The 22,019-nt window shown below is 39.9% G+C and overlaps 2 protein-coding genes across 2 annotated transcripts in view; both read right to left on the bottom strand.

The window, feature by feature from the left end:
* The window catches only part of ZBED8 (zinc finger BED-type containing 8), a 9,531-nt gene extending 7,700 nt beyond the window's left edge, over positions 1-1,831 (bottom strand). The window contains exons 1-2 of the mRNA XM_006165060.2: positions 1,601-1,831; positions 1,064-1,139 (exon numbers count right to left, since the gene is read on the bottom strand). The gene's annotated coding sequence lies outside the window, so the exon portion shown is untranslated. The remainder of the gene's footprint in view (positions 1-1,063; positions 1,140-1,600) is intronic.
* Positions 1,832-3,892: 2,061 nt separating this feature from the next.
* SLU7 (spliceosome associated SLU7) overlaps positions 3,893-22,019 on the bottom strand; it is an 18,455-nt gene continuing 328 nt past the window's right edge. Inside the window, exons 2-16 of the mRNA XM_006165059.3 lie at positions 19,495-19,677; positions 17,661-17,814; positions 17,245-17,325; positions 16,536-16,700; positions 14,868-14,936; positions 11,561-11,608; positions 11,230-11,361; positions 10,679-10,776; positions 10,453-10,520; positions 9,878-10,017; positions 9,354-9,515; positions 6,718-6,822; positions 6,499-6,570; positions 6,266-6,382; positions 3,893-5,515 (exon numbers count right to left, since the gene is read on the bottom strand). Of these exons, the coding sequence (XP_006165121.1) occupies positions 5,333-5,515; positions 6,266-6,382; positions 6,499-6,570; positions 6,718-6,822; positions 9,354-9,515; positions 9,878-10,017; positions 10,453-10,520; positions 10,679-10,776; positions 11,230-11,361; positions 11,561-11,608; positions 14,868-14,936; positions 16,536-16,700; positions 17,245-17,325; positions 17,661-17,814; positions 19,495-19,664 (1,764 nt within the window). The 5' untranslated portion in view covers positions 19,665-19,677 and the 3' untranslated portion in view covers positions 3,893-5,332. The remainder of the gene's footprint in view (positions 5,516-6,265; positions 6,383-6,498; positions 6,571-6,717; positions 6,823-9,353; positions 9,516-9,877; positions 10,018-10,452; positions 10,521-10,678; positions 10,777-11,229; positions 11,362-11,560; positions 11,609-14,867; positions 14,937-16,535; positions 16,701-17,244; positions 17,326-17,660; positions 17,815-19,494; positions 19,678-22,019) is intronic.

Here is a 22,019-nt window from a genome sequence, read left to right as displayed (position 1 = left end):
CACCGGGTCCGGGACACGAACCACGGTCGACTACGTGGGAGTCCAGCGACATAGCCATTACACTAACTGCTGGTTCCCATGACTGTTTCTTATAAGTCTGTTAAAAATTGGAGGACGGGCCGGGTGCGTGTGCGTGCGTGCCCAAGATCCCGAGAGGAGAATGGAGGAGAAGGGATTGCGGCGTGACCATCTCCCCTGGGGGGTGATTTCTCGCTTTCTGTCTCTATGTCTCTCTCTGTCTGTCTGGCGAGCGCATGCGCCCTATAGCGAAAACCTCTCCAAAAAAAAAAAAAAAGTGCTGGACTCTCATGTGGTCAATCACAGCTCAGGTTCTAGACCTGGTGGCTTGAAAATCATAGCCCAGCATGTGTGGCCCCCCCCCAAAAAAAATTTTTTTTTGAAGATGTTTGCCAGTCAAAAAAGACAACTGAAGGGACCAGCAAGTGGCGTAGTGGTTAAGGCGCTGGACAGTCCCATGTGGCCGACCACGGTTCAAGTCCTGGACCTGGTGGCTTGCTTTCTCACTTTCTTCTCTCTCTCTCTCTCTCTCTCTCTCTCTCTCTGGTCAAATTAAAATGAAGGAATGTGAATGAATGAATAAATAAATAAATAAATAAATAAATCTTAAAAAAAAAATAAAGACAATTGAAGTTTAGAATTGCTTTTAAGCCTTATCTATAATCACTTATATTTCAAATCACTCTTAGTTAAATGATGACATCAGCATAAAAATGCTTATTGTTCTGTATTCTGTTATGTATATTTACTATGTTCTGTTATGTATATTTACATGTATATTTGAGAAGGCACAGAAGATAAAGGAAAAAGGTTTTATTAGAAGTCGTTACAGAGTCTGTTAAGAGTCTATTCCTTCTATCCAGATTACTATCACATGATGGTAGTAACTATGTTACCCTTGAGTATATTTTGATTTAAGATTTACCCATTTTTAATGAAATAATTTTCAGGAAAACCCTTTTATAATGTCCTTCTTCAACCCCCACCCCCGTCCCATGGGGAAATAAGTAGCAAGAATTGTCAAGATCTTCAAGAAAGGACTTACCACCCCAGAGGCTTTCTTGTTTTAGAACCTCACAATTTCCACTTGCTCCTTTGTGGCATCTAGGAATTACGACATCCTAAAAAAAGTAAACGTTAAAGTGTCATCACAACAACAAACTGCTGTTAGATATTACTGATTTTAAGAATGATTCTTTAGCGAGTCTCTTGAAGGTGTGTGAGGAGTAGATATGAAAAAGTATCATTAACTGCGAGAAAAGTCAGTCAAAACCAAACATGTACATAACAGAAATATTTAGAGTAAAATACATACATGTATGACCGCAGGAACAACGCCAAAGCGCAGGTGTACAAGCCTGCGTGCTGCAGCGGGCCAGCACCTGTGCAGGTTAGGGCAGGCGTGCGTGCCTGGAGAGGCGGGGACTTCATAGCGGTTCCCAGTTACCGTCAGTGGCCAGGAGAACTGGCGGGAATGCAGCCGGGGGCAGACGCTCCAAGGCAGGCGCCAGAACCTCGGCTGTGACACATACGGGCGGGGACTACCCACGCCTCATTCCTCAAGTGGAATAACAGTATTTACCTCGTCGGCGGCTGGGAGGTTTAACTGTGAAAATGCACGCGGAGGGCACGGGCCCAGGGGATGCTCCCACTTCTTTTAAAGGCCCGGTTCAGGCCCGTTCAGCCTGGGCCCAGACCCAGGCTGTCGGGACCCGCAGTTCCTGAGGCCTGACCGCCGAGCGCCGGGAGACAGAAGCGCGGGCAGGCCCGCTGCCTCCGCCGGGCCAGGCTTCCATCCGGGTTCCCCGGTTGCTTCCCGCCCGCAGACAGGGCGAGGCGGCTCCCCGTACGCAGGCGCGGTAGCAACTGGCCGTGGGCCGGTTGTCTTGAGTAGGAAGCATGCGCGCTGGCCCTCTCCAATTTTTATTGTGTACAATGGAGCTGGACATGTTTTTATTGTGCTTGCGAGAAAGGATTGAACTGCTCAATCTCAGTAATGGGAGTCACTCTAGTTCTACTTTTAAATACTCAGAGCCCTAGAAGTGTCAGGTTTTGATCTTGGGAAATGACAAAGCTCTCATAATTACTAAAAGAGAAGGAAGCCCATTGTGCCCCCAAAGTAAACGCTCAGGCAAATGGGACAGGCTTGAAATTCCACTAGGATACTCATACTGGAGGATGAGCTTCTACAATTTGTATCCTGTTTCACACGCAGGTCACCCCTACCCATGAATTAGAGCATGCAGATTTCCTAAGAATCATTAATCCACCCTAGAAGAAATTTAAATTTTGTTCAGAAATATTCTAAACAAGATTTGAGAGTAATAAACCCATATTAGAAAGGTTTTAGAGAAAAATACAGGAGTAGAAACTAGAGAACATTGTTGGAGGAAAAAGAAACAAAACAGCCCTCTTTCCTATTTTGGGGGTATTTTCTCCCGGAATTCTTTTAATGAAGTATTTATTATTTGCACTCTTCTTAGAAGCATTCTACATAGTTGGAGTGGGATTTAGAGAGTGTCAAAGAATGTGGGACCAATACATCACTTTCAGTGTTAAGGCTGAACCTAGCAAATAATGAGGGCCTGATAAGGTTTGTCAATGGAAGAAACTGCAGACCAGCCCTCCTGGTCCAGAAGTCAGGGCCTTAAATACTAAAGTGGTAGGTTTTAGAATGAGATACCTGGTTTTGTGTCCTGGTTCTACTGGGAATCAAGCAAGCTATTTGGAATCGGTTAAGTCTGTCCACCTATTGTAAAACAGGAATAAAATCCCACTCATGAAGTTCTTTGGAGGAGATAACATATAAAAATTACAGCACACAGACCAGCAGGTGGCATGGTGGCTAAGGTCCTAGACTCTCACATGGCTGACCATGGCTTGAATTCTGGAGCTGGCAGCTTGAAAATCATGGTGGGCGCATGTGTGTCCATGTGCCCCAAATCCCAAGAGGAGAATGGAAAGGGATTGCACTCCCAGCCATTCCCCTGGGGGTCTGATTTCTCATTTTCCCCCTCTCTGTCTCTTTCTGGCAAGCACATATGCCTTACCTCAAAAACCTGAAGGGGGCGGGGGGAGAGAAAATCACAGCACATGATTCCTGCACTTGAAAAACATTTATTATTGAGATAGTAATCGCAGTTTACATCTGAGTAATGTCCTAGGTGTTACTTTTTTCCAAAGTGAAACAAATAAGACATTATTTTAGATATTACAGGATTAAAATCAGAGTAAATTAGGCTTTGTAGAAGAAAGAGGCTCAGAAAGGTTAGGTGTCACATTTGAGTTAAAGGCTGCCGAAATTTTCTTTTTGTTTTTGAGAGATTTTTGCTGTAGGGCGCATGCACTCGCTGGAGAGACAGAAAGTGAGAAATCACCTCCTGGGAGGAGGACCATGCTCACATATGCCTGGCATGAGTTTAAAGCTGCTGGGTCTGGGGGACCAGCAGTTAGCGTAATGGCTATGTCGCTAAACTCCCATGTAGTTGACCGCGGCTCACATTCCCGACCCGGTGGCTTAAAACTCACGCCGGGTGCATGTGCGTGCGTGCCCAAGATCCCGAGAGGGGAACAGAGGAGAAGGGACTGCGGCGTGGCCATCCCCCCTGGGGGGTGATTTCTCACTTTCTGTCTCTCTCTGTCTGTCTGGCAAGCGCATGCGCCCTACAGCAAAAACCTCTGAAAAAAAAAAAAAGCTGCTGGGTCTGGGCCTCAACCCGTTGTTGCCTACATAGGACTCCAGCAACGTAACCATTATGCCATCTGCTGGTTCCAAGGCTGCTAAAATTTTCGAATACAAGCTCACAGAAGCTAATCTAGGCTCCCTGCCAACTTCAATCAACTTTCTACAAATATTTAAGATAACACATTTAAGTATTTTTAATAACATTACTTTTATTAACAAAAGATAAAATACAAAATAGACATCAATGTCAAACTTTATGCTGAACCATCCTGTGTGAAGGTAGGAATATGAGAACAAATTTTTGACATCCTTCAAGTAGGTAACCATTTGCTGTTTTAACTTCTATTAGTCTGAATCTAGAGACCATATAAATCCATAGTACTTGAGAACTTTTCTTTGTTGCTCTTGTATAACTGCTATTTCTGAGATGCTGACTTAATGCAGTATCATATAAGTGATTTTTGACAGCTAAAAAAGGTATAAAAGTCAATGTACTCATGTCAGGGATTTTTAATAGGCTGCTTCATTTGCACTGATCCCATTCTGTTTATCTTCACAGTGTTCTTACAAGAGGCTTGATGATCATGGCAATCTCAGTTACTAATATCCTCAACCAGTCATGCTTAACAATTCTTTGAAAAATTTTCAACTTCAGGCTTTACTATCTGCAAATTTTAGTAAAGTAGCATCTGCTGGCTATGACAGATTTTAAAAGAGTATAGAATAACTAATATATAGTTTGATATCCATGATTGGATCACAAACCACTTCTATGATAAAGGAAAGGATTTTTATGTACATAGGCTTAGGGCTAGGATGGTAAATCTGACCTATTGGGTAGCTGGAAAAGTCATGAGTTCTTTGCATTTCTACAAAATGCATCATGACTTTTCTGATAACCCAATATTATTCATCAGTCAATACTGGCTCAAGGACAAAAAAATAGCTGTTAACCATTCAAAGGCTAACAAGTTCAGTTCTGGATGTATGTTACAGAAAATATATTAATAAAAATCTAATAACCAAATGAAAAACATTTATTACTACACAGATTGACACAGGGGATAAATTTATTTACATGTTTTTCTACAGATTTCTTTTCAGTGACACAAAGCCCAAGGTAGAATATTTCAGCTACAGATCCAGGATAACCAAGTGGTTTTCCGATGCAGATGAAAACAAATGATTATTAAATAATTGAAATTATAAAGTTAGTAGCAATTTAAAAAATTGCTCTGGTTTTGAGAAAGTAATCAATCTACCTTCAAAATCTGTGCTAACACTAAATAAAAGGTCACGAAAATTGAGGAAATAAAGTTTGAGACTCAGTAACTGCTGATTAGAAGACATCTGATTTCACTCTTGATAGGCAGAAAGCCAAGGCTTCTTTCCACATCACTAACACAAAATCAGAAATAAAAATCTTAATCCACGCTTAATATACTTCCTCTTTATTTTTCTTATTGGTTTTGTTCCTTCAGTGTGGAAGAAATGAATTCATATGGAGACTTCTGAAAGCTCTATTAAAGCCAAATGGCAGAAAAGTAGACGAAGATTTTTCTACAGTCATCATCAAGAAGCCGAAAAGAACCTATTAGTTGTGCCCATTCTGGACAAACCTCTGACTAGTTACTGTTGTCCAAGGAAAGAAGCCATGGGGTCATCTGGCCTCTGACGTTTCATCCTATAGGCCTCCATTTCCTCTTCAGTGGGTTCCCGGGTTTCATATATGCTATTGTAAGGCCTCTTCCTCTCATCAATCTGCATGATCTCTTTGACATGAAGAAGGCGGGCCTCCTCTGCATTCAGTGCCTATAGTGAGAGGGGAACAAATAATTACCATGGCTGTATATCCAATCTCTACTGGTCAAAAGTGGCAAAGTACTGAAAGACCTCACTGAGTATGAACTGCTACATGAAAAACCTAGATTGCCTGACAGAGCTTAAGAGTCAGCCTTTTTCTTTTCTTTCTTTCTTTTTTTAAAAAATATTTATTTATTTATTTATTTTTAATTGACCAGAGAGGGACAGAGCGAGAGAGAGCAAGAGAGATGGAAAGTGAAAAATCAAGCCACCAGGTCCAGGACTCAAACCATGGTCGACCATGTGGGAGTCCAGCACCCTTAAACACCACGCCACCAGCCAGTCTTGAGTCAGCCTTTTTCTTCTACTGGGTCACAGAATACTTTCATAGAGCACAAAACATTCTGTAACATTTATAGTCAATATTAAGGAAATTTTATTTACTAATGAAAATGAATCAAGGTTCATTTTACTGATACAAGCTCACAACTGATACCTCTGGTAGAGGATGCAAGTCTGACTTTCCCCAAGAACTTTCAAATTATGGAGCTTTTATGCATTTGTGACATTTCTTAAATACTCTAAGATGAAGGTAATATCCATAAAACTTTCAGTAGTGTGAACTGGGAAATAACCCTGATTCTGGGCTCATTTCCTCATTTTAAAAATAAATTTGCAGATAGGACTAGATTATTTCTTAAGATATCTAAAAACAAAGATTACTGTTATTTGCCATTTTACTGAGACTTCACAAAGTACCTTTTTCAATTTTTCATGCTTCTTTTCCTCATCATCACTATCTGAACTGCTCTTTCGATGCTTCTTCTTTTTCTTTTTTTTCTTCTTTTTCTCCTCTTTCAGTTTTTCCTGATGCATCTGGGAGGGAGGATTGAAATACAGCATAAGTAGTGGAAAAACAAAACTCTACTGCGGGTTTTAAAGTCTTCTCTCTTCAGGACTTAAAAATTCAGAATAAATGATTACAGACTAACCTCCATGAGGGTCTGAGGTTTTTTCACACCTTCTTCTCCAGCTATATCATTTATAATACCTTCTTCTGAATTCTATGGGAAAATACATATCATTTGAGTTAAGTGTCACAGAATTCATGTAAAAGTTAAAATTTAAAATATAAGATATATTTTATAAGGAGTTTGACTCAAGAATTTTGGTTATCTTATACCTTTAAGAACCACAGTGCAATTACTTACAACAACCTCTTTCCCAGCTTCTCCAGTACAATAGGAATACTTGAAAAAAGAGTGACAGCATTTGTATCCCCATCGGCCTTCTTTCCAGTAAGATCCCCAGATATGCTGCAGAAAGAGGGACATTACAAGGAAGCTAAAATTAGGGACTTCTATTTACTACTGACAGGAATATAAAATAATACAGCTCTTTTAAAAATAATTTGGGAGAAAAATTATGAGGATTTCAGGGCTGGCTAACAGGGAAGGGCAGCTCTACCTCAAATGAGAAGACACTGCAGTTCTTTTTTTTCTGGAGAGGTTTTTGTTATAGGGTGTGTGCGCTCGCCAGACAGACAGAGAAACAAAAAGTGAGAAATCACCCCCCAGGGGGTATAGCCACGCCACAATCCCTCCGCCTCCATTCTCCTTGCAGGATCTTAGGCACGCATGCACACGCGCCTGGCATGAGTTTTAAGCCACCAGGTTCGGAACTCGAACCGCGGTCAACTACATGGGAGTCCAGTGACATAGCCATTACACTAACTGCTGGTCCCAGACACTGCAGTTCTAACAGTCAATTCTGAAAAGCCTATGAAAAAAGATCAGGCTATCTGAATTCTCTTGAGATATTAAAACGTAGACAATCCTAGGCCTCATCCCTACTTGGTAGTACCTGAATGTGACTGAAGGGTAGATGTCCCTATTAGACAGTGTTTGTGTACCCTTAATAGACAAGGTTTGTTTTCCAGTTCATACAGTTTGCCTAGCTCACATCACTCATACACAATCACTGGCCAGTCTTCTTTTTCTTTTTAAAAATTTTTTGAAAGGTTTTTGCTATAGGGCGCATGCGCTATAGCAGAAAGTCAGTGAGAGACAGAGAGACAGAAAGTGAGAAATCACCCCCAGGGGGAGATGGCCATGCTGCAATCCCTTCTGCTCTTGGGATCTTGGGCACACACACACAGGTGCCCGGTGTGAATTTAAGCAACTGGGTCCAGGACTCGGACTGGGGATATGAATTCCCATTTTCCCTTTCTTGTTCGCTCTCTAGTGAGCACACTCACCCTATAGCAGACTAAAAAGCAAAACCAAACAAAACAATCTTATATCTAATCAAGCGTTTAGACATGAATTCTTATTTATAAGTCAATATAAGGGATAGAGAAATAAGTTACCGGATATTATCAGGGAATAGTCAAGTCCCAGACCACGCAACCTGAGAATCATGCTGGGCATGTGTGTGTGCATGCCTGAGAGGAGAGTGGCAAAGGGACTGCAGTGTGGCCATCCCCCCGGAGTGATTTCTCACTTTCCCTCATGCTCACTTTCCCCCAACCCCTAATCTCTCTGTTGAGTTTATGTGCCTTACAGCAAAAACTAAAAAACAAAAACAAAAATAAAACTAACCCCCTCCAAAAGAGTAACACTCTAATAACCAAATAATTATCAAAATACACTTTAATTGGATTCTGACTGAAAAATTTTTTCTTGGGACCAGCAGATGGTGTAATGGCTATTTCGTTGGACTCCCATGTAGTTGACTGCGGTTCAAGTCCCACACTCAGTGGCTTAAACTCATGTCAGGTGTATGTGCATGCATGTCTAAGATCCCAAGAGGAGAATGGAGAAGATTGCAGCATGGCCATCCCCACTGGGGTATGATTTCTCGCTTTCTGTCTCTGTCTCTCTGGCAAGTGCACACGCTCTATAGCAAAAACCTCTCCAAGAAAACCATTTTTTTTCATAAGTTATTTTCCCAGAGGACAGTTCTTCAGCCCTTAGAGACTCAACTCCTTAGAAGGACTTAGGTGGAGGGCAAGGGCCAGCACCCACAGGTCTAAATTGGGGTGGGGGTGTTTGGTCCTTCTAAGCTTCACAAGATTGGTTCCTGACTACCTTACTATGAATGGCGCAACTCACACAGTAATGTAGCCTCACATACAGTTTGGGGAGCACACAGGTATTGAAGACACTTGCTTTGGAGTTGTCCCTGACAACTGCAGCTTCTATTATGTTTCGGATCACGAATTTCTTAATAACCTGATCCTTGGGCACACATCAGGCACAGTTTATGTAGCAAATAGGCTGCATGTGGCCATGGCCCTTTTTGGCACAGCCATTGTTCCTTCTTTTCTTCTTCATTTTGGAAGTGAGGCCCCAAGACGGTATCAATTTTTTGAAGTGTAGTAATGATAATGTGATTAAGCAGGAGAATAACCTTACATTTTAAAAGATTTGGGATAATAGTGCTTATGGCTGAAATGTCATGATGCCTATAACTTCTAAATGCTTCAGTCAATAAAATTTACAAATACATCACTATATATGTGTGTGTATGTATAAACATACAATATACACATATAACATATAATATACATATTAACACACACATACACAGCCCCAGTTTGCATCTGTGCACATAAATACCTAGACAAAGCATATATAGCAACATGTAAACATTTTTTGAATCTAGATGGTGGGCATATATGTTAACACGGTAGTATTCTTTCACATTTTTCCTACTTTTGGAAAAATTTCTTAAAACAAATATTGACATAAAAGCAAAGTAATGGTTACAAATGAAGTTGTTATAGAAAACTGCGATACAGAGCTAAACCAACAAGGTCATGAAATGGTTCTACTTTATCACATACTGTGTGATTGTTGATCTTCACATCTTCCTCGTACTTAGAGCATGCAACAGCCCGCTCCTGCCCTTTGATGACTGTTCCGTGTCTTGAGTACTCCACATAGTCTTCAGTCTGGGCTAAAAGCAATTCAGCTGGAGGAGCATCCAAGTGTTCTTGGCCACCATACTAGAAGGACATTGGACATTATTAAATATATTTACAACATGAATTTGCATTTGAACCTCTACAGAGTTTATCTGCAAGTTTAGAAACTTTAAGAGAACATCCTTTACTGGGCTGAAGGATAGAATCGTGTTTGTTGTAAATGTTTATTTTAAACTACTAAATTCTGGAGTGTCTTGTTTTGCCATGACAGCTCACTGATATAGGAAGTATATAGCAATGGACTAAGTCAACGAAAGCAAAGGACTATTCCTCATGGATTAAAAAGGACAGCCTTTGTAATGCTTACCAAATGTAAAATGAACACTTATTTATTAGTAACTTCTCTTTAAGGAAAGCTCTTTTAGCATTTTGGTCAAAGTTACCTTTTCCAGAATGCTTTCTTTCTGCTGTTCTTTGAAGTCTTCTTTCTTGACTTGGAAGGACTTATACAACAACTCTAGTTTTGTTGGGTCAGCCTGCAGATGCACTTCAGATCCCTTGTCATACGCTTCCCAAGCAAACACTGCAGAAATTCAAAACATCTTAATAAGTTGCCAGCTACACGTATTATTGCATGCTTCTTGCAAACAAACTTTAAACAATTATCCCTAGGACAGCAGTTAGCATAATGGCTATGTCGCTGGACTCCCATGTAGTTAACCACGGTTTGCATCCTGGACCTGGTGGCTTAAAACTCAGGCCGGGTGCATGTGCATGCGTGCCCAAGATCCTGAGAGGAGAATGGAGGAGAAGGGATTGCGGCGTGGCCATCCACCCGGGGGTGGGTGTGGGTGATTTCTCGCTTTCTGTCTCTCTATCTATCTCTGTCTGTCTGGCGAGCACACGCGCCCTATGACAAAAACCTCCAAAAAAAAAACCCCAAAACAAACAAAAAAACAATTATCTCCAATTTCTTAAAAGCTGACATAAAATGACCTGACATAGAGCAAATACTTACACTGTGTCTGAGCCATTGAAATGGTATCTCCTGTGTATCTAACGAAGTTATCTCCAGCATAACTCACTCTGTAAGTATAAATAAATTTTTTAAAAAAATCAGAGACCGATTTTTTAAAAGTTGATTCATAAAATTGAACCTGAATTAAAATGAACATATATGGCTGGGCCAGAAAAGAATGAACTTTCCGTTATCTTGAAATCTGTAACTTTAACTGGATACTTACTCATCTGGATTCTTTCCTGCATTGGCATAAGGATTCTCTCTCATTGCTCTAGTTTTGGGATCATAGTAGGCAGAATTTGGATCTAAATTCCTTAAATACTACAAGAAAAAAATGTTTATAGAATGAATTAGTATCTACTTAGAACAAAGATTTCAGCAGACAAACCGGAGTCCTTATCAAGAGAATATGTGTGTACACTTCCTAGGTACAAGTGAAGAGATAAAAATAGAATGATACTGGGGCCAGCAGGTGGCATGGTGGTTAAGGGCACTGGACTCCACAGGGCCGATCATAGTTCGAGTCCCAGACTTGGCAGCTTGCTTTCTCACTTTCCCTCCCTCTCTCTCATTCTCAGTCTGTCCCTCTCTGGTCAAATTTTTTAAAAATAAGCAAATAAAGTTATATAAAGTAATTCTTAAAAAAAAATAGAATGATACCTTATTTTGGAATGACTCTGCTTACTACTACCCATTATTATCATATGTGATTAGTAAAATCTAGGTTGGGAAGAAATATTTTTAAAATGTGTATGTTAACTTGGCAAAACTTACCTTTGCAATATCTTCTCGAATCCTGAGATTCCGGACTGTAATTCTTCTCTTAGAGTCAAAATTCTGTCCAGGCATGTCAATATCATCTGCATATTTATCTTCATCCTCATCTTCACTATTATGATCTTTTTCCTGGAAAGAGAGAAAAAGAAATAGTGAGGAAAAAAAACTAGTGTCTAGTTCTATTTTCCCTTACTTTCCCTTGAACAAACCCTTACTCACTTTGTATTCTATAAAAGCTATGTAAAAGTTCTTTAAAAGCTAAATATCTATTTATTATTAGCTACCAGAAATCAAAAAATTTAATATAAACAGGGCCAATATTTTTTACCGTCTGAGAATTTGGTTCCTCTTCTCCCCACTGATGTTTTGGAGAATTCTGGATCATGAAAGAGGGAAAAGAATTTGTAACTTTATTTCACTTACTCTACTGATTATTTAACACTGTTAAAACAATATAACTCAATTCTAACTGAACAAGTTCTCAAATTTCTCTCCTGTAATAAGCACAGTTCTGAATATAAGTATGACATCGAGAACAGTGAATTCTGTCTACAAAGTCAGAAAATTTCTATACTAAATTTTCACTGATATGGGATTTTATATATATAAAGTCAAATAATGGTAACAGGAAAATTAAGATGACCGAAGTACTCAATAAATACTAACTTCCAAATGACAGTCTTCAGACATACTATGTTCATTAAAACTCACTAGTTTTCTATTAAGTCCAAAAATTAAATGTTGCTAGGATGGTGTAGTAAGTATCTTCAGAGTCAAAACAGCCTTTGTAAGTTTGGAAAATGAAGAAAAATATACTTAGATGACACAAATGAAGACTTAAGCAGAATCTAAAATTCTTATCACAAAGACACTCTTTTCTTCATTAAGGCCAGGATACTTTTTAATGCCATTGGATGCCTACAATAAGCCAGTCAGTACTTTATTATGTCTTATTAAAAAGGCTTTAAAGATTAAAAATACTTTGGAAAACTAGTGATGTGATTAGGGATGTGAAAACAGGTGTGTGTAAATGCAGTATATTGATGAGACCATAAATCTGTGTAACTTTTGTAATGGTAATTGATATGTCATCAAAATTAGAAATATACATAGTCACTACAACAGCAACACAGGTGTACATGTATGCCCAAAATCTTGACAGGAGAGATTAAGTAGAAGAGACTATGGCATGACTATTCCCCATAGGGGTGCTTTCTCACTTTGTCTTTCTCTGTCTCTCCCTGGTAAATGCATAAGTGTGTGTGTGTGTGTGTGTGTGTGTGTGTGTGTGTAAGTATAGTTCGAGGAACCTGTCCTAAGAAAATTATCTAAAGACGTACGGGGCTGGCCCATGGCCTGCTGGTTATGTGAACTAGATCCTGCATGGCCAACTGCATGGTTTGAGTTCATGGCATACCAGGCATATGTGCATGTGTGCCCAAAATCTTAAAAGGAGGGGGAAATGGAGGAGAAAGGATTGTGGTATGACCATGACCCATAGAGAGTGCTTTCTTGCTTTTTCTCTTTCTGTTTCTCTCCAGCAAGCACAGGTGCCCTCTGGCGAAGAAAAAAAAATTGTATGTACATGATATGATTTGCAGTTTTCTGTATAATATCAAAACATTGGGAAAAAATTCAAATGAACAAAAAATGACTGGTTATATGACTACCATGCCATTGGCAGATCTTTCTTCTTCTTCTTCTTATTTTTTTATTTTTACATTTTTATAGTTTTACTTTTACTTTACTTTCTGGGGATCAGCTGTGGCATGAAGGTTAAGGAGGCTAGATCCCATATCACTGACTTCATGGTTCAAGTCCTGGACCTGGCAGCTTGAAAAATATGCCAGGTGCTTGTGGATATGAAGCCAAAATCCCAAGAGGAAAGTGGAGGAAAAAGAGACTACAGCATGGTCACCCCCTGGGGGATGATTTCTCTCCTTCGCTCTCTTAGGCAAGCATACAGGCCCTACAGTAAAACTAAGAAAAAAAATCTATTTCTTTCAAATAACTTATTTAGAGTTCCCACTAATTACTAATTTAACAAAGAACATTTATACTGCCATAGTAACCACTAGGTCTCCATAGCAGAGATTTCTCTACTACGTGCAATTTATCTATTTATCTTAATAACCAAGCATCCAAGTGGCCAAAAATCGTCAGTTCCTGACATGTATGTAAGTAACTTTACTGGAGAAACATATTATGTTTACCACAAACAACAAAGGATATGTTAATTAGAACAAGAAGAGTAAGACCTTTACCTTTTTCTAGAGTTGGTAAATAACAAATAACAATAATAGCTACCAAATACCAAGTGTATTAAGGCTTCTGGGGATAGGTGCTACATCATCTCTATTTAGACGTGATAAACTGAGGCTCAAAAAACACACTGCAAACCAGGAATAGAGCTGTGTTTTAAATACCCATTTGGTAACTTCAGTCCTAATTACCTAATAGGATGACTCAGTAACTGTTTATTTGATAATTACTTCTTGAATTGTTTGCTTTGTAACTCATCCATGCTAAGAGTCTCTTTTAGAAATCTTAACTAAAAAACTCTAAATGTTCGGCCAGGAGGTGGCATGGGGGTTGAGGTGCTGGACTCACACATAGCTGACCATGGTTCGAGTCTCAGACGGGTAGCCTACTTTCTCACTTTCTTTTTCTCACTGGTGAGCACACATGCCCTATAGCAAATTAAATAATAATAATATAAATACAGTTAAATAATTCTTAGGAAAAAAAAGAAAAAAAAAACTGGCTACAATACACCTTTCATTCATATGAAAAATTTTGCCCAGCTATAAAACTAATACATATTCATTATGGGAAATGTGGAAAATACATAAGAAAAAAAAATTTAAAAAAAAAAAGTCACTGGGCCAGCAGGTACCAGAGTGGTCAAGGTGGAGGATCCCACATGGCTGACTGTGCAGACGGAATCCCAGACCTAGTTGACTTGAAAAACATGCCTAACTTTCTGAGAGAAGTGATTGTGGCATGGTCATCCCCCTGAGGGGGGAAGGGCACAGTGTTTTCTTACTTCCCCTCTCTTTCTCTACAGCAAGTACATATGCCCAAAAGCAACTCTAAAAAATTTAAAAAGAGAAAAAACCATTAATTCTACGTTAAATAAAAACTGTATTCTGATCCTTTTTCTATGTGATATTGACATGTTTTCATGTATCATTAAAATGCAAGTATTATCGAGTATTGCTAACAAAGTCTCGAAAAAATGGCACTTTAAGAGCTATATAACATCCTACTATACAGATGGATGCATGTATAGCTTACTCAAACAATTCCCTCTTCCTGGACTTTTAAGCTGTTTTAGTTTCTTACTACTATTAAAAAATGCTGCAGTGAACATCTTCGTGCATAATTTTTCTGAAATCTGGAAAATTCTTTGGGAGGGCTGGATCTACTAATTTAACTCCAAAAAGGTGTATGTGTGTGTGTATTCATAACAATATCTTTCCCATGATAACTGTACCAGATTATAGTTCCATGAACTACATAAAAAATGCAGTTTTACTTTTTCCTTTCAATAGAAAGATATAAATTGTTTCTTAAAGAATTTTCAATTCTTTAAAAGTTAAATTTTTTTTCCATTGATCATTTTTATTACTTACAGCCTGTTCCACTAATTTTCCTGAGGCTAATTCTTCTTGGAGTTTCTGGGCTTTTAATGTTCTTTTTGCCTAAAAGAAAAGAAACATTTAAGTATTACTTAAACATTCCAATAACCACTTAATTTTTGTACATTTAAAGTGAATAATTTTATTGTTTTCAGAAAAAGTCACTGAACAAGGAATCTCTTTGAGACTCTTCTTACTCGTAGACTTAATATTCTATAAAAACAGGAGTTACAAACTCTTGACTGAACCAGGCATTAATACAAACTGAGCCAGATGGTACCAGTGGTAAACTGAAGGGAACAAGCCCTGCCAAAAAGGAACAACCGCCAGGCTGGCTCTGTGGCCTTGTGCTTGAGGTAGCTGGATACTACATGGCTGACTGTGCGGGTTGAGAGACACACCAGGCTCATGTGCATGCATGCCCAAAATCCTGAAAAAAAGGAGAGGTGTGGGCCAGTATGTGGCGTGGTGGTTAAAGGCACTGGATTCCCATCAGGCCAACTGTGGCTCAAGTCCCAGACCTGTGGCTTGCTTTCCCACTTTCCCTTTCTCTCTCTGTCTGATCAAATTAAAGATAGTAACAACAAATGGAAATAAATCTTTTTTTTTTTTTTTTTAATTAAAAAAGGAGAGATGCAAGAGAAGGCACTGTGGCCTACTGTACTCCCACTGGGGGAGGATGCCATCTCCTCCCACCAGCCCCTGCCCCAGCAAGCAGACCCATCTTCTAAAGGGAAAAAAAAAAAAAGGGGGACAGCTGCCACATAACTCCAGTGACTGACTGCTGCCAGACAGACCCAAAATTATTATATATTACAATGTTTTGGTATAAAATCTTATATATTAAAATATTACTTTTAATTTTTAAAAAAGGCAGTGTGACTATACTTTTGAAGGAATGAGGATAACAAGGTAAATAACATCAGGAAAAATTGAGGTTGAAGTAAATAAACTTAAATTTTCTAAACAAATGATCTACTCCCCCCTTCTGCTATCCCCAAATGCTAAGTGAGGTAACCATAGGCTCATGAGTAAGTCACAGCCTGGAGATCAAAGGTTTAGAATCTCAGAAAGTCAAAAGCTTTGGATAATAACCTGTTTTCAGGTTTCCTACATCTGCTACCTAAGCCATGGAACAAAGAACAAAACTAGAATCAAAGAAGGAACTGCTGCTAAATAAGACTGGCACACTGCTGATTTTCATATTCAGTCAGGCCTGCTACTATAAATATACTATCATTTGTAAAGTGCTTCAAGACTCAAAAGACAGTTGCTAAATTACAAACAGGGCAAACTGGGGACCAGCAGTTGGCATAATGGCTATGTCACTGGACTCCCATGTAGCCGACCACAATTCGAGTTCTGCACCCAGTGGCTTAAACTCACACTGGGTGTGTGTGTGTGCGTGGCCAAGATCCTGAGAGGAGAGTGGAGATGAAGGGATTGTGGTGTGGATATCCCCCCTGGGAGGGTGATTTCTCACCTTCTGTCTGTCTCTGTCTTTCCAACAAGCATATATGCACCTTATAGCAAAAAACCTCCAAATACACCATATAAAAAAAAACCCCCCCCCCCCCCCCCAAAAAAAAAAAAAAAAAAAAAAGGAACAGGGCAAACTGTACATCATTTAAAGGTAGCAGGAAAGCAAGAAATCATGCTCACCAAATCAACTTTGGCATATTCTTCTACGATCTTCATGTGTTCTTCTGGATTGTAGCCATTCCATCGGTCCCTCTTCCCATCATAGTCAAACATCAGCTGAGGCTGCACATGTTCATCTGGAGCTATATTAGTACCTGTAAATTTGGCTCCAACTCTCCTGGGTCTCTGGAAAACACAGTAGGATGAATCTTTTCCTAAGTACTGGTAGCCCAGAGAAAAATCATCTTTAGAGTAAGTGTGAAACTACTATAGGACTTTATGGGATATTTGATTAGTAGGTATCCAGCAGAAAATTTTGGTGGTCCTGAACCACTTCGTATGAATTTTTATTTACCTTATACTTAAATATAGGAAATTTTAGGAAGTCAGAAGCTCCCTGGGCCATCCTGTAGTACAGCAGTTAAAATGCTGTGCACTGGGAGTCAGATCCCACATGGCCAATCACAGTTCGAACCGTGGACCCAATGGCTTGAAATACACACTGGGTGCATGTATGTGCATGCCCCAAATCCTGATGGGATAGAGAAGTGCAAGAAAAATGACCAAACCCCACTGCTGTGTGTGAGGGTGCTTTAATCTTTCCCTTTTTCTGGAGAGTGACAATAAAAGTAAAAAGAAAAAAAGAAAAAAGAAGAAAGAAAAGAAGACAGAAGCTCCCTGACAAGGAAAAGAGAAATACAGTTTCCAAAATTCTCAAAAGTGAAGTTACCTCAAAGCAGTCTTTCTTTTTGTGTGTCATAGCCCCACAATTTTCACATGCTCCTTTCCTGTACTTAGTAGTTACAGAATTCTGCAAATGGATAAAGAAAAATAAAGAAAATAGTTTGTTTATCTGAACAGGAAAGAAATAACTTTGGTCCTCATTACTGTTTTGTCTAGTGAAATGATTTATTTGTTAAGAGGAAAACCAGCTAGAGTCTCTACACATTTAAAAATGAAAATTTAAGGAGTTGAGCAATATTATTTTATTTATATGAGAAAATACAAGGGCAAAAGTAGTATGTACTTCAGTACCAGATAAGGTATGATAGGTTTCTACTTTATATAGTATTGCATTAAAAATTCTTACGTTATGGTCTTAAAAGAAAATCTCTATCCTCATGCGGCTACACACGGGTTGCCTACCTCTTTTACACCCCTCTTGTACCACTCTCCAGATGAGCTGAACTGCTTTTGTTTTTCTGGTTGTGGTCTCTGGTGCTTCAGAGTAGGTCTTTTTGATGGATCAATATACCACGGCACTGAAGAGATATACTGAGGAATATGAGGGTTGATGTCCCTGTAATAAAATTAAAAAAACATTTTTAAAGAATAATGCTTGAAAATAACAGTTAGAGAGATAGCTTATACAGAACCTAAGAACAGAAATATTGCAATGGGGAGAGACTATGATTGCTATCTCTATAACAGAGAACAATTAGATATAAAAAAATTTGTATTTCCCACCAAAAAACTAGGAACGGTGATACAACTGAAAAGGGAGGAGCAAAGAAGAAGGACAGAGATGTATGCCAGTGATCTAAGTCTTCTATCAGAGCAAGAAATTTTGCTTCACATGATGTCTAAGACCAGTTCATTAAAGTAACTGTGTAGATACATTAAAATAAGCAGAAAAACACAAATAGGAACATTTAAAAGTAATCACTTCTGGACTGCCCTATAGCACAGTGGTTAAGAGTGCTATGTAGGGAGCCATATGGCTACTAGAAGTTCAAATCCTGGCCCTGGTGGCTTGAAAAACATACTGGGTACAGGTTAATGCACGTCTAAAATCCCGATGGGACAGAGAAATAAAGGAACGGGACTGTGGTGTGACTGAGCCCCACTGTGAGGTACTTTCTCTCTCAGGTCAGTGTACACACACTCTGGCAATTAAAAAAAAAAATTTTTTTTTTGAGAAGTTTTTGCTATAGAGTACGTGCGCTCACCAGACAGAGAGAGACAGAGAGATAGAAAGTGAGAAATCACCCCCCAGGGGGGATGGCCACGCCGCAATCCCTTCTCCTTCATTCTCCTCTCGGGAACTTGGGCACGCACGCACACGCGCCTGGCGTGAGTTTTAAGCCACCGGGTCTGGGATGCGAACCACAGTCGACTACATGGGAGTCCAGTGACACAGCCATTACGCTAACTGCTGGTCCCACAATTAAAAAAAATTTTTTAAAGTAAGTATTTCCAAGTCAACGCTGTAGTGCAGAGGTAAGCACTTTGCACTGGGAACCACATTCCCACATAACTGAACTGGGGTTTGAATTTCAGCCCTGGTGGCTTGAAAAACATGCCAGGCATGTGTGTGTGTACACATGTCCAAAATCTTGATGGGATGGAGAAATGGAGTAAAAAGTATTGCAGGGTAACCACACCCCATTTGGGGTGCTTTCTCTCCCTGCCCCCTTCTGGTGACTGCATATGCCCTCTGGCAAATAAATAAATAAATAAAGTATCACTTTTTTTTGAGAGAGATTTTTTGCTATAGGGTGCAGACGCTTGCCAGAAAGAAAGCAAGCAAGAAATCACTCCCACCCCAGTGGGGTGGTGGTGGATGACCATGCCGCAATCCCTTTTCCTCCATTCTCTTGTCATAATTTCTGGGCATGCACGCACAAGTGCTTGGCATAAGTTTGAAGCCACTGGGTCTGGGACTTGAACAGTGGTCAACTATATGGGAGTCCAGTGATATAACATTACACCATATGCTGGTCCCAAATGTAGTCACTTCTATAGAACAGATAAGGATGTAGGAAGGGTGAAAAAGGACTGTTGCTGTTCATTCTAAGCCTTTCGACCTTATTTACTAAACTTTATGCATACAATTTGGTGAGACAAATAATGAAAACAAAAATGATGCAAATGGTAAAGATGACATCCTGTTAAAGCAAAGGATGAGCATTTAATAAACTAAGCAGATGTGAATTTGAATTCTGAATGAACAAAGCACACACAAAACTGAAATACTTACTTTCCTTCTTCATCAACTTCTGCAGGGGCATTACCCAGTTTTCGCTGTTCTTCTAGCTCCTTCTTCTTTCTCCAGTCTTCTCTGGTCATTTTTTTTGGTTCTTCTAAACTCATTTCTTTGGACCCCGACAGGGGTGCAGCATTAACTGCATCCACAGCTGCTGCCGACATGGTTACTCGCCCTCTAAGAGAAGGAGGAAATAAGGCATTTACAGTAGAAAATAGGCTTTCATGAGTTCATCACTGAAACTTCAAAAAGTACATCCTAATAACACAAATTGTAGGTTGAATATGTTTCATATATACTTAATCTTTGATTATATCTGTTTGAAGGGGTCTCTTTTTTAAAAAAATAATTTTTGAATTTAGTTTATTTTCATTATTATTTAATTTGCTATGGGACAGGTGGGCTCACCAGAGAGAGAGAGAAAGCAAGCTGCCAGGTCTGGGACATGAACTGCAGTGACCCAGTGAGAGTCCAGTGTCTTGACCACCAAGCCACTTGCTGGCCTCTGAAGGGGTCTCTTTACTCTTTCAAAATCTCTACTTACTGTTAACACTGTTTTTCTCTCAATTCTAATTTAGAGATGGAGAAATACATACACATATTTAGTTTCACAAGACTCTCATATACAAAATATTCCCGAAGTCCTGTGTGTAAAGTTTCTCAAAGTAGTAACCCTCTCGAAGTAGTAAAGTTTCTACCATTGTAACCCTTAATGACTTTTTTTTTTGGGGGGGGGGTTTCACTATAGGGCGCGTGCGCTCGCCAGACAGACAGAGAGAGAGACAGAGTCAGAAAGCGAGAAATCACCCCCCAAGGGGGATGGTCACACCGCAATCCCCTCTCCTCCATTCTCCTCTCGGGATCTTGGGCACGCATGCACATGCGCCCGGCGTGAGTTTTAAGCCACCAGGTCCGGGACACGAACTGCGGTCGACTACATGGGAGTCCAGTGACATAGCCATTACGCCAACTGCTGGTTCCCCTTAATGACATTTTAACTATGGTGGTCCCATGTGATTATAACAGGCCACACTATATTACCTAGTATACAGACTGTACCATCTGTATTTGCATAAGCACACTCTATGATGTCTACACAACAATGAATTAGTCTAATGATGCATTCCCACTTATCCTCTTCACTAAGCAATACATGTTGTATTCTTTTCTCTTGACTTTCACGATACCACATCATCTTGATTTTTCCTGCACCCTCTGTTGCTCCTTTTGTCTCCTTTGCAGGTTCATGAATTACTGCCCAGTTAAGGGTGGATTCCTCAAGGCTCATTCAGAACCTCTTTCATCACTCTGCTAATTGACAAGCCACATTTCCAGTCTCAATAGTCACAAGAAGCTAGTAACTATCACATAGGACAGCTCAGCTCCAATGGGTCTGATCATTCTTACTCTAAAACCCAACATCTTTTCTACACCCCTACATGGTTCACCATGGTCTGGCACCCGCCTACCTTCCAGCCTCATCATGGCAACGATCCCCCACTTTGTTCTTTACCAACTACACAGATCTTATAGTTCCTCTAACACCTGTGCCCCCTATAGACAATGGAAACAATCTTTCTCAAAGGGAAATACTCAAAGGCTGGGGTCTATGATGCTGCTCAAAGGTACTCTTATCTTCTGTGTCTGGTCTGTAGAAAACCTCCACAGATATTCATGTAAAAATACGAACTTGGGACCAGCAGATGGCATAATTGTTATGTCACTGGACTCCCACAGGGTCGATTGTGGTTCAAGTTCCAGACCTGGAGGCTTGAAATTCATTCCAGGTGCATGTGCATGTGTGCTCAGAATTCAGAGAGGAGAATGGAGGAGAAGGTTCTGCAGCGTGGCCATCCCCCTGGGGAGTGATTTCTTACTTTCTGTCTGTCTCTCTGGAAAGCATGCATGCCCTTTAGCAAAAATTTCTCTTAAAAAAAAAAAAAAGAACTGGTGATGGCTTATGGCTTAAGTACATATAAGGTTGAGGAGGACATGGGAGATTTATCATCTTAACAGCTACCATTTCCTGAGCACACATGATCTCATCTAATCTTTACAACAACTCCATTTACATTGAAATATACAGGTTCTGAGAGGCTAAAACCCTCTGCCAAGGACATGCTAGTAAGGGACAAAGACCTCAAATGAAGACTGTCCGATGCCACGGTCGGTGCTGTGTTACACTCTATGCACACTGCAATACTAAGACCTGAAACTGATCAAAGTACTACAGCTACCAAGTTGTATTCATTAGAGCCCCCACTGTGGAGGAGCCTATTTTCTCCAGGTGGAAAACAGTAACTTCCACTTAGTAAGCGCTTACTCTAAGAGTACGTAGCCCTCATAATACCTCAGTTTAATAGGATGTCTCTACGTCGAGCGAAAAGCTGAAGCTGATAGGTATTTTTCTGATGAAGCACTAAAGCTGTCAACTCGGGTACCATAGTCAGGGAGTACTGAAGATCTCCGAGGAGTACTTAAAACCACCGCGACCAGGGAACAGCTCTCACAGTCAGCCG

The sequence above is a fragment of the Tupaia chinensis genome, unplaced genomic scaffold (assembly GCF_000334495.1).
Source record: "Tupaia chinensis unplaced genomic scaffold, TupChi_1.0 Scaffold143796_1, whole genome shotgun sequence".
Taxonomy (NCBI): Eukaryota; Metazoa; Chordata; class Mammalia; order Scandentia; family Tupaiidae; genus Tupaia; species Tupaia belangeri.
Note: the sequence above shows the minus strand (reverse complement) of the source record. Positions and strands in the feature narration are given on the sequence as shown.